Source organism: Crinia signifera, chromosome 12 (assembly GCF_055691185.1).
Source record: "Crinia signifera chromosome 12, ASM5569118v1, whole genome shotgun sequence".
NCBI lineage: Eukaryota > Metazoa > Chordata > Amphibia > Anura > Myobatrachidae > Crinia > Crinia signifera.
The window spans coordinates 67,633,769-67,647,126 of record NC_139228.1 but is presented as its reverse complement, the minus strand read 5'-3'; the positions used below and the strand labels follow the sequence as shown (position 1 = coordinate 67,647,126).

The window sequence follows — 13,358 nt, the reverse complement described above, 5'->3', positions numbered from 1 at the left end:
AACACAGAAAGGTCAACACATGTAAATGTTGACATAAGTGTGGCACTTCATTGGTGTCCATGTCGACACATGAGAATGAATATGAAAACATTCAAAAAATGAAAAAAAAAAACTTCAAAAACTCATGTCAACCTTTTTCATTGTCGACCATAGCCATGTCAGTGTTTTCCATGTGCAATTTAATTCTGGAGCTGCCGCGAATCGTGGGGGGGGGGTGCCGCGAATTGCGGGAGGGGGGGTCGCGGGGGTGGGTGCCGCGAATCGCGGGAGGGGGGGTAACGGGGCAGGGGTTGCGGCGAATCATGTGAGGGGGGGTCGCGGGGGTGTACCATGAATCACGGGAGGGGGGGTCTCGGGGTGGGGTGCCGAGAATCGCGGGGGAGGTGTGTGTGTGTGTGCCGTGAATCGCGGGAGTGGGGGTTGTGGGGGGGGAAGGGGTGGGGGGGGGGGTGTGACGCAAATCGCCACAAGAAAAAATCAACACAGAAAGGTCAACACATGTAAATGTTGACATAAGTGTGGCACTTCATTGGTGTCCATGTCGACACATGAGAATGAATATGAAAACATTCAAAAAATGAAAAAAAAAAACTTCAAAAACTCAAGTCAACCTTTTTCATTGTCGACCATAGTCATGTCAGTGTTTTCCATGTGCAATTTAATTCTGGAGCTGCCGCGAATCACGGGGGGTGCCGCGAATTGCTGGAGGGGGGGGGTCGCGGGGTTGGGTGCCGCGAATCGCGGGAGGGCGGGGTTCACAGGGGTTCCGGTGGGGGGTTGCCGCGAATTGCGGGAGGTGGGGGGTCACGGGGGGTGCGCGAATCGCGGGAGGGGGGTTGCGGGGGGTGTGACGCGAATCGCCACAAGAAAAAATCAACACAGAAAGGTCAACACATGTAAATGTTGACATAAGTGTGCCACTTCATTGGTGTCCATGTTGACACATGACAATGAATATGAAAACATTCAAAAAATGAAATAAATCTCAAAAAGTCATGTCAACCTTTTTCATTGTCGACCATAGCCGTGCCAGTGTTTTGCATGTGCCATTTAATCCTGGGGCTGCCGCGAATCGCGGGGGGTGCCGCGATTTGCGGGAGGGGGGGGGGGTTGCGGAGGGTGGGTGCCGCGAATCGCGGGGAGAGCGGGGTTCATGGGGGTTCCGGTGGGGGTTGCCGCGAATTGCGGGAGGGGGGGGGTCGCGGGGGGTGCCGGGGTGCCGCGAATCGCCGGAGGGGGGTTGCGGGGGGTGTGACGCGAATCGCCACAAGAAAAAAATCAACACAGAAAGGTCAACACATGTAAATGTTGACATAAGTGTGCACTTCATTGGTGTCCATGTCGACACACGACAATGAATATGAAAAATTAAAAATAAATCTTAAAAAACTCATGTCAACCTTTTTCATTGTCGACCATAGCCATGTCAGTGTTTTGCATGTGCCATTTAATCCTGGGGCTGCTGCGAATTGCGGGGGGGGTGCCGCGAATCGCGGAGGGGGTCGCAGGGGGGGTGCCGCCAATCGTGCAAGGGGGGGTCGCGGGGGGGTTCTTTTTGCCGCGAATCGCGGGAGGGAGGTCGCGGGGGGGGGTGTTTTTTCCGCGAATCGGGGGGGGGTCACGGGGGAGGGTTTGCCGCGATTCGCGGGAGGGGGGGGTCGCGGGTGGTGGTTATGCCGCGAATTGCGGGAGGGGTCGTGGGGGGGTTCTTTTTGCAGCGAATCGTGGGAGGGGGGGTCGCGGGGGTGTTTTTGCGAATCGCGGTAGGGGGGGTCGCGGGGGAGCGGGTGTTTTTGCCGCGAATCGCGGGAGGGGGGGGCGCGCGGGGGGGGGGAGGTTTTGCCGCAAATCGCGGGAGGGGGGCGCTCACCTGGTGGCTGTGGAGTAGCAGTGCTAGGCAACACGGGAAGGCAGAGGGTGTCTGGCACTGTCTGTGGGCTCACTGGGCTGGTTCTCTGTCACATACCTCCCAACATGACCCTCTCCAGGAGGGACACAATGCTCTGTTTCTAGACTTCCCCTTAATGTATGATTGCCATCACCTGTTTTAAACAGGTTAATTTCTCAGAAAGGTATTCAGCACAGATGAAGGCAATCACACATTAAGAGGAAAGTCCAGGAACAGAGCGTTATAGACACAGACACCCACTTTGAGTGACAGATGTAGCCAAATATATAGGAGATATATATATATATATATATATAGCTGTATATGACTGAGACGCGAGACTGCGGCATGGTGCGGGATTTTCCTGCTGTAGAATACTGCTCCCAGCCGACCTGCCGACGCACTGCGACACGTGTCACCGTCTCACAGATGTCAGGCTGCTTTAGTAGCCGGCACAGGGGTCTGTACTGTGGTGTTTCTCTATATAACCTCCGCTGTCGTGCAATGTGGGGTGTGGGTGGCTTCCAGCAGCGGATGGAGGGTTTTCATGGAGCCGTCGATCTATAAATAACCCACTTTGCAAATGGAAAAATCCCATCATTTTATAATCAAACTTTCCATCTGTGAAAGCTGCTGGATGAGCCAATAATGGGAAGTAAAATAACCAAAGAACCAGATTAAGAAATACCCCACCATAAAGACCAGCAGCCTGCTGGAACACCATCTGTGGGGGTGGGGGGTGGGTATATGATGGTATGGGACCATTTCCAGGACCCTGTATGGCGGCATCACTTGCAACCCCCCACACACACACACCCTCCCTACGGCTCTTGCTGTACTCACCTGTGCGGATAGGGCACCCCCTACCTGTAGGTTTACCATACTATCCCTTTAATCCAGGATGCTGATGGAATACACCGGTTCTGTGCATGGGTGTGCGCAGCTCATTTTATTAGGGGGTGCACCGTCACCGCCTATGACCACCTATTGGACATGTCTAACACCGCCCATTGGGTATGTCTAACACGGCCAATCAAGCGTGTCTACCATGATCTATTGGCACTGACTACAATATAAAACGTCTCTCAGCCACGCCATAATCTCCGGCCTATTCCAGATTTAATCTTCTAATTACTCTGTGTAACAGTACATGCAAATACAGTCATAAACATAAATGGATGACGCAGGTATTTAGTGATATGACAATGGTCTAGTACAATTAACAATGCAAAACACACATAATAGATTGATGTGCACTATTTGAATGGAATACAGTTCTAAAAAGCAAAAGTCTTTGAAAGGTATTGCTGGTATTGCTAACGGCAAAAAGGTGTTCATAAGGGTGTGCACAGCATTGTGGGGTGCCTGTGCACCCCTAACACTCAATGTACGCACGCCTATGGTTCTGTGGCTGATTAAAGGCCCATACACACTACTAGACAGACGGTTTTCAGCTGAGAATCGCTCATTTTTGCCATTTTGAGCGATTTGCAGCTGAAAATCGCCCAGTGTGTATGGGCCACTGATGGCAGATTAGCGATGGTGCGCGCTCCCGCATGTTTGCTTGCAATGTCTCCTGTTGTGTGGTTTTACCAGCATGCCTAGCGATGATGGATGGTTTTTCATCCATCATCGCTGTGTGTGTACGCCCATCTCTGTGAGCGATGTTCAAAATATCCGCTCAAAATGCCAGCGCCTCTCACATTTGTTATATAAAGTAAAATTAAAAAATGCTATGTATAAAATTATTATATTTCCTATATCCCTATAGATTGTAAGCTTGCAGCAGGGCCCTCCTACCTCCAAGTCTGTCTGTTGTTACCCAGTTTGTTTTATCACTGTCTACTATTGTAAAGCGCAACGGAATCTGCTGCGCTATATAAGAAACTGTAAATAAATAAATAAATATAACCTTACAGGTCATTGTGATGAGTCAAAAGTTGGGTGTGGTATGGGACTCCGACAGTCGGGATCCTGACAGTCATTATCCCGACGTTGGGATCCCGACTGCCCGGAGTCAGAAAGCATGGCGAGTGCAAAAAAGCCCCTTGCGGGCTCGCTGCGCTCGCCACGCTTCGGGCACGGTGGCTCGCTACGCGAGCCACCTATTCTATTCTCCCTCTATGGGGGTCGTGGCCCCCTACGAGGGAAAATAGCGGGTGGCCGTCGGTCACCCGGCTGCCGGCGTTTTGACAGTCGGGATGCCGACGTCGGGTAAATGACTGTCGGGATCCCGACTGTCGGGAACCCATCCGGCACCCTCAAAAGTTTTGCTTGGCAATTCTCACACCTAGTTCGACAAATTCACTTGGCACTCGAAGGGTTAAACCAGGCGAAAGCAGGCTTGAATGCAGCAGCCCCAGAACCTGTGTAATTCACTCCCAGATAATGCTGGCATGCCACCCACAATCGGCCACTGGCTATTAATAAGCTGTCTGTGATCGAACGGAGGGCTCACGCGCTGCGCACCGTGTGCATACAATAATTGCTCTGGCTGCGAAATCACAGCCCAATGAACAAGGTTGAATTAGCCCCAAAGTTCCTAGCTCCAGGGACCCCTCCTCAGTGACTCTGACTCCGCTATGGCACAACTGTGCCCTTTAATATACCAGGGATGTGTCTAAAATGCACCCCCGTTGTCCCGTACGCTATGTGTGGCTCCATCGCATGCGCTCTTCTAAAACGCGCAATAAATGCTCTGCACATGGGTGTATAGTCAACTCTGTATCACGTTCTTCCAGTCACTCAGATATAGATAAGAGATGCCAATCTGTACAAGGAAGCCACAGCTACTGTAGAGCCGTCATTGCTCGGAACACAGAGACACTTCCCGCTGTCAGAGTGCTGTAGGTGTGCAATGATCTGTGCAAAGATCTATGCCAGGACACTAGAGACCTACAGGAAGAATTACACACTGTGCGATACAATATATTGGAATATACTGATTTATTGTAGCTGCATTCATTAAAACCATTTCTTTACAAAGTCATTATTTAAGCTAAACGCTGCCGCTGACACGTGGAACCGGCTGTGTCGGCTTCGGAATTAAGTTCTATTTTTAAATCAGAACTAAACAGCAACATTCTAACATTCCACCCTTGGACGGAGAGTTGTCAGCCGTCACAGTCATTTACTGCTCACTATAGTAATACAGCAACTTATTATTGCTCCTCACCTCCATGGAGGGGAATTCAAGTGTTGTGCACTCTGGCAGACACTAGGTGGCACCTGACAGAAATACTAACGAGTAGCATCTCTTATATATTTGGCTACATCTGTCACTCAAAGTGTGTCTGGAGATATAACCCTGGGTGGAGCCTCTGACTCACATGACAGAGAACCAGCCCAGTGAGCCCACAGACAGTGCCAGACACCCTCTGCCTCTCCATGTTACACAGCAAAGACACAGCTACACACCAGACACACCAGGTGAGCGCCCCACACCTCCATACCTCCCAACATGACCCTCTCCAGGAGGGACAGAATGCTCTGTTTGTGAACTTCCATCTTAATTTATGATTGTCATCACCTGTCATTTTAAACAGGGTAATTAATAAGAAAGGTGTTTAAGCACAGGTGATGGTAATCCATAAATTAAGAAGAAAGTCCAGAAACAGAGCAATGGCCCTTATTCAGATCTGTGCGGCCGGAGCCGCACACGGTGCTCCGGCCGCACAAACCAATCCCCGCCCACGATACGGATCGCCACGGCCGTCCGTACACGGACGGCTGGCGATCCGCAAGAAAATGGTGGGGCGTACGCCTCCACCATGGTGGGAGCTGCCCCCTGCATTCGATGGTCGGCGACCATCGAAGGCAGGGCCGCACGCCCCACCAGGTCCCGCAAGCTGAGACCACACGGACAATCGTCCGTGTGATAGCTTGTATGGGGGCTGAGAGCTGACATCCGGCGACGTCAGCTTCCCGCCCCCATCACTGGCGTCATACCCTCATTAGCATGCATACGCCCCGCGTTTGCATGGGAACGCCCATGAAACGCGGGGCGTATGCATAGGGAAATGAGGGTATGAAGCCCCTCACGCCCCTATACGCCCCCTTTGCGGCGGACGAACTACGTCTGCGGCGAATTGGGCTGCACATGCGCAGATTGACCTCTGCGCATGTGCAGACTGAAAACATCGGCGGTACGGCCGCACGCGGGCCGTACCGCACGATTCAGAATAAGGGCCAATGTGTCCCTCCTGGAGAGGGTCATGTTGGGTATGCACCTCCCTCCCCCCCCCCCCCCATTCACGGCATCCCCATGATTAAATGGCACATGCAAAACACTGACATGGCTATGGTCGACAATGAAAAAGGTTGACAAGATTTATTTTTCACTTTTTCAATGTTTTCATATTCATTCTCATGTGTCGACATGGACACCAATGAAGTGCCACCACTTATGTCAACATTTACATGTGTTGACCTTTCTGTGTTGATTTTTTCTTGTGGCGATTCGCGGCACCCCCCCGCGACCCCCCTCCCGCGATTTGCAGCACACCCCCTGCAATTCGCGGCACCCCCCGGTGACTCCCGCGATTCACGGCCCCACCCCGTGACACCCCCCCTCCTGCAATTCGCGGCACCCCGCGACCCCCCCTCCCACGAATCGTGCCAAACCCCCGGGCCCCCCCTCCCGCGGTTCACGGTGCCCCCCACGACCCCCCCTACCGCGATTCCCCACCCATGACCCCCCCTCCTGTCATTGCGGCAACCCCCCGCCCCCGCGACCCACCCTCCCGCGATTCACTGCAACCCCCCGCGCCTCCCCATCCCACGATTCGCGGCACCCACACCCCCCCCGCGACCCATCCTCCCGCAATTCACAGGATCCACCCACGACCCCTCCTCCCGTGATTCGCGGACACCCCTCACCTCCTCCCTCCCCCGCGCGTGATTCACGGCAACCCCAGGATTAAATGGCACATGCAAAACACTGGCACGGCTATGGTCGACGATGAAAAAGGTTGACATGAGTTTTTGAAGATTTCTTTTTCTTTTTTTGAATGTTTTCATATTCATTCTCATGTGTCGACATGGACACCGATGAAGTGCCACACTTATGTCAACATTTACATGTGTTGAACTTTCTGTGTTGATTTTTTCTTGTAGCAATTTTTTTCCAGTGACAACTATGAACTATGTGCACGTCAACCTACACATCATCAACCAATTCTTTGTATAATATATAACACCTGTTCTGTTTTACTGTAGGTGTTTTAAGTCAGACCTTTTACTGCTACTATTACTGTTTATGTAAATGCATTCTGAATGACAGCAACATCCTACCATCCTTCTACAAGAATATATAACCCACTAGGTGATTCGTGCCCCCCCCTCCCGCAATTCACGGACCCCCCGCGCACCTCCCCCCCCTCCCGCGATTCTCAACCCCCTCTCGCGCAATTCACACCACCTTCCACGCTTTGCGGACCCCCGCCCTCTCCCGCGATTCGCCGACACCTCCGCCCCCTCCCTCCCTTGATTCACGGCACCCCCCCGCGCCCCTCCCGCAATTCACGGCACCCCTAAGCCCCTCTTTAGTCCCTCGTATACTCACACACCCCTATCACTACCCAGCTTCCTCCTCTCCTGAACCGTAACTTCCACCACTGGGAAGTCGTTGACGCTGTTTGGCCCACATGCCCCTATCATGCCTCATAGCCCAGCCTCCTGCTCTCATGCACCCGAACTCCCACCCAGTAGGAGGAGACACTGACTAAGGGCCACCATCCTGTACTCCTGTGCTGCCACACTGGACCCTCACCCACTGGCAGAAGCTGCACAGTATCGCCCACCCTCCTCTTTAGTCCCCCTTATGCCCACACACCCCTATCACTACCCAGCCTCCTGTTTTCCTGTGTCGTGACCTCCGCCAGTGGGGAGCCGCTGACTCAGAAACACCCTACTATACTATTGCACACACACACCTAAACAACATGCACACACAGCCCCCCCCCCACACCCACAATTGTCACTGTACCATCCACACTATCAATGTACATCTTACTCTGTAACCGCTTTTTAATTAAACAAAACAATACACAGCCCCTTCCACATCATATGCTCTCTATTTAACACATTTCACCTATAACTCAAGTTGCAATACAGGCATCTTTCATACAATTCTAACCATATTTCTCATATACAAATGTTCACAAATTAAGGGGGCGCAGCCCCTTACGACGGTGTGAAGAGCGCCTGTAGGGCGCGATGAATCACCTAGTTATAAATATCTTCTGTTCTAAGGCATAGCAGCTGTAGTTTTGCACCTCAGAGATATATGAATGAAACGCCAGCGGATTGTCCAATTCATGTCCGTTTTTGGCAGTCTGCGGCTGTTTACGCCGATCCACGGACTCCAATACTCGACAGTTGGAACATTGAATTACAACTGTCGGTTTGGACAAAAACGGCCCGGGATTCCGACTGTTGTCCTGATGTGTAATACCACATGCATTAGGCCGACGTGGTCAAGAGGTTGACACAAGAAAAATGACAACATATAAAAGGTTGACATGAGTTTTTGTTGTTTTTATTTTACCCGTGGGCACGGAGGGAGAATATAAAAGTATGCTTCTCATTTCAACCCTTTGACCATGTTGACCTGATGCATATTGACCTTTTACATAAATGTCGACCTATTGACTGTCGACCAATAGTGTCGACCTATTGGCTGTTGTCCTAGACACAGTCGACCAGTGGGATGCACTTGCAGCTACTTTATACTAGGTGCAATAGTTACCCCAGGAAATGGGCACATTCACATGGGTATGGTATGACATGGTTGCGATCCCGATGGTCAGTATACCGACATGGATTCCCGGCTGCCAAGGGGGCGAGCGCCACAGATTCTATTCTGTGGACCCCCAGGAGGGAGAATAGCCCCCTGATTTTCATCCAGTTGACCAGTGGGGATTTCGACGAAGGTATACTGACTGTCGGGATCCCGACTGTCGACCAGTCATCCGGCCCCCAATTTACACGTTCATCTAACTGCAAACTGCACAGTGTCATCAACGTGCGTACACTGGACTTTGCCCACGTGAAAACACCTCTTTACAGCCCGGATCTGGGTGACTCACAGACAATGGACCTTATTCAGGTCTGTTCGCTCGCATGCAAATTCGCATGCAAGCTCAATGTTTTGTAAATGCGCATGTGAATGCATCCAACATTGCAGCTGGGCGTTCCCATGGAAATCGCGCACTGACGTGGATGCCAGGGGTGGGCAGCTGACATCACCGGATGTCAGCTGCCCGCCCACTTCCTTCAGAATGCCCATGCACATCTAAGGTTGCTCTGAGCACCCTTAGATGTGCGTGCGCCTTCCACGTCATTCGATGGTCGGCGACCATCGAATGATGTAGGTGTTCCCGCTGCGGGCTGCGAGTGGTTGTTTATGTAAAACATCCATTTGCAGCCAGTGCGTGCGAATACGCGCTGCGAATGGGTGGCAGCCTTGGGTGGACAGCGGGATACGTTGTGCGTAAGCCTGTGTGTTTAATAAGTGACATCCGCGGAGCACAGCAGACACGGCAATATAGGGGGACTCTGCTACCAGACGTTCTCCCTTCCCACAGCGATCACCTCTGTCTGCCTCCACCATTATCTTACCGAGGGCTATTTCACACGCTCCGGCTCCTGCCAGGCGGTGAAACCCCGCTCAGCCAGGAAGCCGTGCCGCACACAGAAGTTAATAAAGGACACAAATGTGTCCATTCACACGGGACGGCCACAGACCGGCCGCCCGGTTGCAGCCGGATCCCACCACTGGAAGGGACGGCTGGGCAAACTCTGGGGGTTATTCAGACCTGATCGCTGCTGTACAAAATTGATTATCGAATGACTGCGCATGCATATGGATTGTTTGTATCGAGGCCAAATAGATATGAGTCTGAAACCGTGCATGTATTGTGTGTGTGTGTGCATGCAGGATAAATACCATCTGCTTTTGCATGTAGCTAACACATGCTGGAACGCTTTATTTTTACATGCCAATTAGTGATCCACCGGGACAAGTCCCTGCCAACTCTAATTCTCTCGGCATATTTCACATCTCTCCCACCGGCCGTGCAGTATGGTTTCACCCAGGTGCAAATCTGCTCTGTTTTGCCGCTTTTCTCCAATTGGGCGGCATCTACACTTTCGCCTCCAGAAGAGCATGCACAGAGGCAATTGTAACTAGAGAGGTGCACACACCGAGGCATCTCCAGAGGTGCACGCACAGAGGCGGTCGCATCTCCAGATGTGCACGCTCAGAGGCGGTCGCATCTCCAGACGTGCACGCTCAGAGGCGGTCGCATCTCCAGAGGTGCACGCACAGAGGCGGTCGCATATCCAGAGGTGCACGCACAGAGGCGGTTGCATATCCAGAGGTGCACGCTCAGAGGCGGTCGCATCTCCAGATGTGCACGCTCAGAGGCGGTCGCATCTCCAGAGGTGCACGCTCAGAGGCGGTCGCATATCCAGAGGTGCACGCTCAGAGGCGGTCGCATCTCCAGAGGTGCACGCACAGAGGCGGTCGCATCTCCAGATGTGCACGCTCAGAGGCGGTCGCATCTCCAGAGGTGCATGCACAGAGGCAGTTGCATATCCAGAGGTGCACGCACAGAGGCGGTCACATCTCTAGAGGTGCGCGCACAGAGGCGGTCGCATCTCCAGAGGTGCACGCACAGAGGCGGTCACATCTCCAGAGGTGCACGCACAGAGGTGGTCGCGTCTCCAGAGGTGCACGCACAGAGGCGGTCGCAACTCAATAGGTTGACTCCAAAATATCGACATTGACAAAAGGTCAACATGCACTAAATCCACAATGACAAAATGTTGACAGCACAATGGTCAACGCATGACAAGATGGACATGAGTTTTTAACGATTTCTTTTCACTTTTTTATTTACTTTTTTACTTTTCCATGTTCTACCATCTGTGTGGACTCCTATTGGGAACGATAAAGAAGCGAGCCATGAGAGGGTACAGACTACACTAATTCGGACTCCACGTGCTGAGATATCGACAGTCACATCCCCAAAAATTTTTTAAAACTCGCATTGACCTTTTCACGTGTCAACCTTTGTCATTGTCAACATAGTGCATGTCAGCTTTTTGATGTTGACCGATTGACTGTCTACCTAAACAAAGTCTGTAAACTAGTCCACACCCAAATATCCCACAGGGGTAAATTTACTAAGATGGGAGTTTTATTGAAGATGTGTTATCTATCTTCTAGAAGGTGCAAAGTAAATAAGAAGTAGAATCTGATTGACTGTGATTTATTGCAGCAGTGTATGGGCTGTCCGGCGCCCCCGCTCCTCTCCTCCCCACGCAGCGGGAGGGGGGACGAGTCGAAGCTTGGATGGGCAGTAGGTCCGTCCTCCGGCTCAGCTCTGATGCACACGGGACTGTGCATCAGACCCAAAGGGGACATCAAAACATCCAATGCTCATTTACGACCCAAGAATAACTGAAGGAAGTCATATATGACCTTTGACCTTTAAAACTTAAAAGAAAACAATGTAGAGATTCTGGAAAAAGACTGAAACAACTTACTGTAAAAGGGACTGAACAAATGATGAAGGTGATGGTCATGATGGACAGAAGGATGAGATGGTCGATCTCCTCGGACATGGAAATCCTCTCTCGTTTGTTGGTCGTGAGGGAGCCAACCCTCCGCGTCTTCTGCCTCCTGTGCATCCTGACCAGGCTGACGATGACAATGAAGTTGCAGGTTAGCACGGCGATGATGAGAATCAGCAGAATGGCGGCGTACAACATGGAGTACACATTGCTAGTGTACCCGGACATTTTGTGACCCCTCATGTTTATGAAGCACCAGGTCCCAGGACAGTATTGTATGTACTCCCCAAAGCCCAGGAAGGGAAAGAGGCAGAAAAATATGGAGAAGCAGTAGATGACCGGGAAGGTGATGATGCCACATCGCTTCTTGATGTACTTCTCGTAGAAGTAAGGATACCCGATGGCTAATGCCCTCTCCAAGGCCATGGCGAAGAGGACCATCATGGTGGCCAGGCTGAAGAAGGTCATGGCAAAGGCGAAATAGTTGCAAAGATCCAAGGCAGAAAGAGTGAGTCCCTTGGTGTAGGACACCAACACCACCGGGCTAATCATGCAGGTTCCCAACAAGTCTGTAATAACCAAACCAGTCACCAGGATGAAGAACAGAGAAATATGCCCCCGGCACTCCCGTCTGCGCCTCTCCAGCAGAACCAATGCGATTAGGTTCCCCACCACCCCTGTGGAGAACATCACGGCGCTGATGGCAGGACTCAAATCCGGATTTAGATATTTTGTGGAGTTGCATAATTCACTGGTGTTGGAAGTTCCTTTTTCCTCATTCATGCTCCTGAAAGAACCAGGTCAGCTCCTAGGGTCAGCTCCTAGGGTCAGCGCCCAGCGTCAGGTTCTAGAGTCAGCTCCTAGAGTCAGCCACGGCTAGTCCAACTGGTCCCACTGCTCAGGCACATGGCAGAATGACCTGGGAGCTCTCATCAATGGGAGAGTGCGGCTTCTACTCTCATCCCTGACATAACGTGGGAATTCTCTTCCCCCTCCCCAAGCCCGCGTAAAGGGATAGAAAGGAAAAGGAATATTAAACAATCTAGGAAGCCATAGAAAGTTGTCTCCAGTGTCCAGCAGCCCTCTGCTGGCTTTGTCACAGCCAGGAACCCACACTTCTGTTGCTCTCTGGGAAAGCTGAGAGCGGTGTAGTGTTTCTGAAGTTAAATGAGAACAAATTCCATGTTGCACAAAGCCACTCCCGTGGCCTCCTCCCCCTGCAAACTGTCTGCCCCCGGGGCTAGTACCAGTTATCATCTTGTCACTCTTCCTGGCTGAGTGTGCAAGGAGCTCATTGTGCAAGGAGATGAGTGTGCAAGGAGATGAGTGTGCAAGGAGCTCAGTCTGCATGGAGCTGTGCAGAGATATATTTGTAGCTGTCGGAAGCCAGAGTTGAATTCAGTTATTTGTAGGAAAGAGCTTATTGCGTTGCAAGCTACAGTCTCCTGTGTACTGAAGCAACTACCAGCCAGTCCTTCAGCAACCAGTGCATGGACTTTTATACAAGTTCCCAACTGGTTTTATCTAAAAATGGATATTGATTAACAGAAAAAGTAGAAAAAAATAAATATATATATAATTTACATCGTTCCAGTGATGATCTCAACAAGCTGCTGGGAGTAATGTTTGTATGCATTTCCGCTGATCACACACGCACAATGGCCATTTCCATTAAGGGTTCTGGGGGGTGGTATACAGAGGTGCCGCCAGTGCAGCAGGTACTGATTCCAATAAAAGTTGGGAGTTATATAATACTAGTTAAAAGTCCATCAAAATGACGGCTTATGCTGGGTACACACCAGGGCTCAATTCCCCCAATTTTGATGCGATTTTGACCGATTGTATGTAAAAAGAGCAGAATTGGGTATGTTTTCGATGCGATTCTGATCTG

The 13,358-nt window shown here is 51.2% G+C and overlaps 1 protein-coding gene across 1 annotated transcript in view; it reads right to left on the bottom strand.

Annotated features, from left to right (window-relative positions):
• Positions 1 to 12,644, bottom strand: part of PTGER2 (prostaglandin E receptor 2) — a 30,064-nt gene extending 17,420 nt beyond the window's left edge. The window contains exon 1 of the mRNA XM_083167673.1: positions 11,441 to 12,644. Within this exon, the coding sequence (XP_083023799.1) occupies positions 11,441 to 12,250 (810 nt within the window). The 5' untranslated portion in view covers positions 12,251 to 12,644. The remainder of the gene's footprint in view (positions 1 to 11,440) is intronic.
• Positions 12,645 to 13,358: the final 714 nt, after the last annotated feature.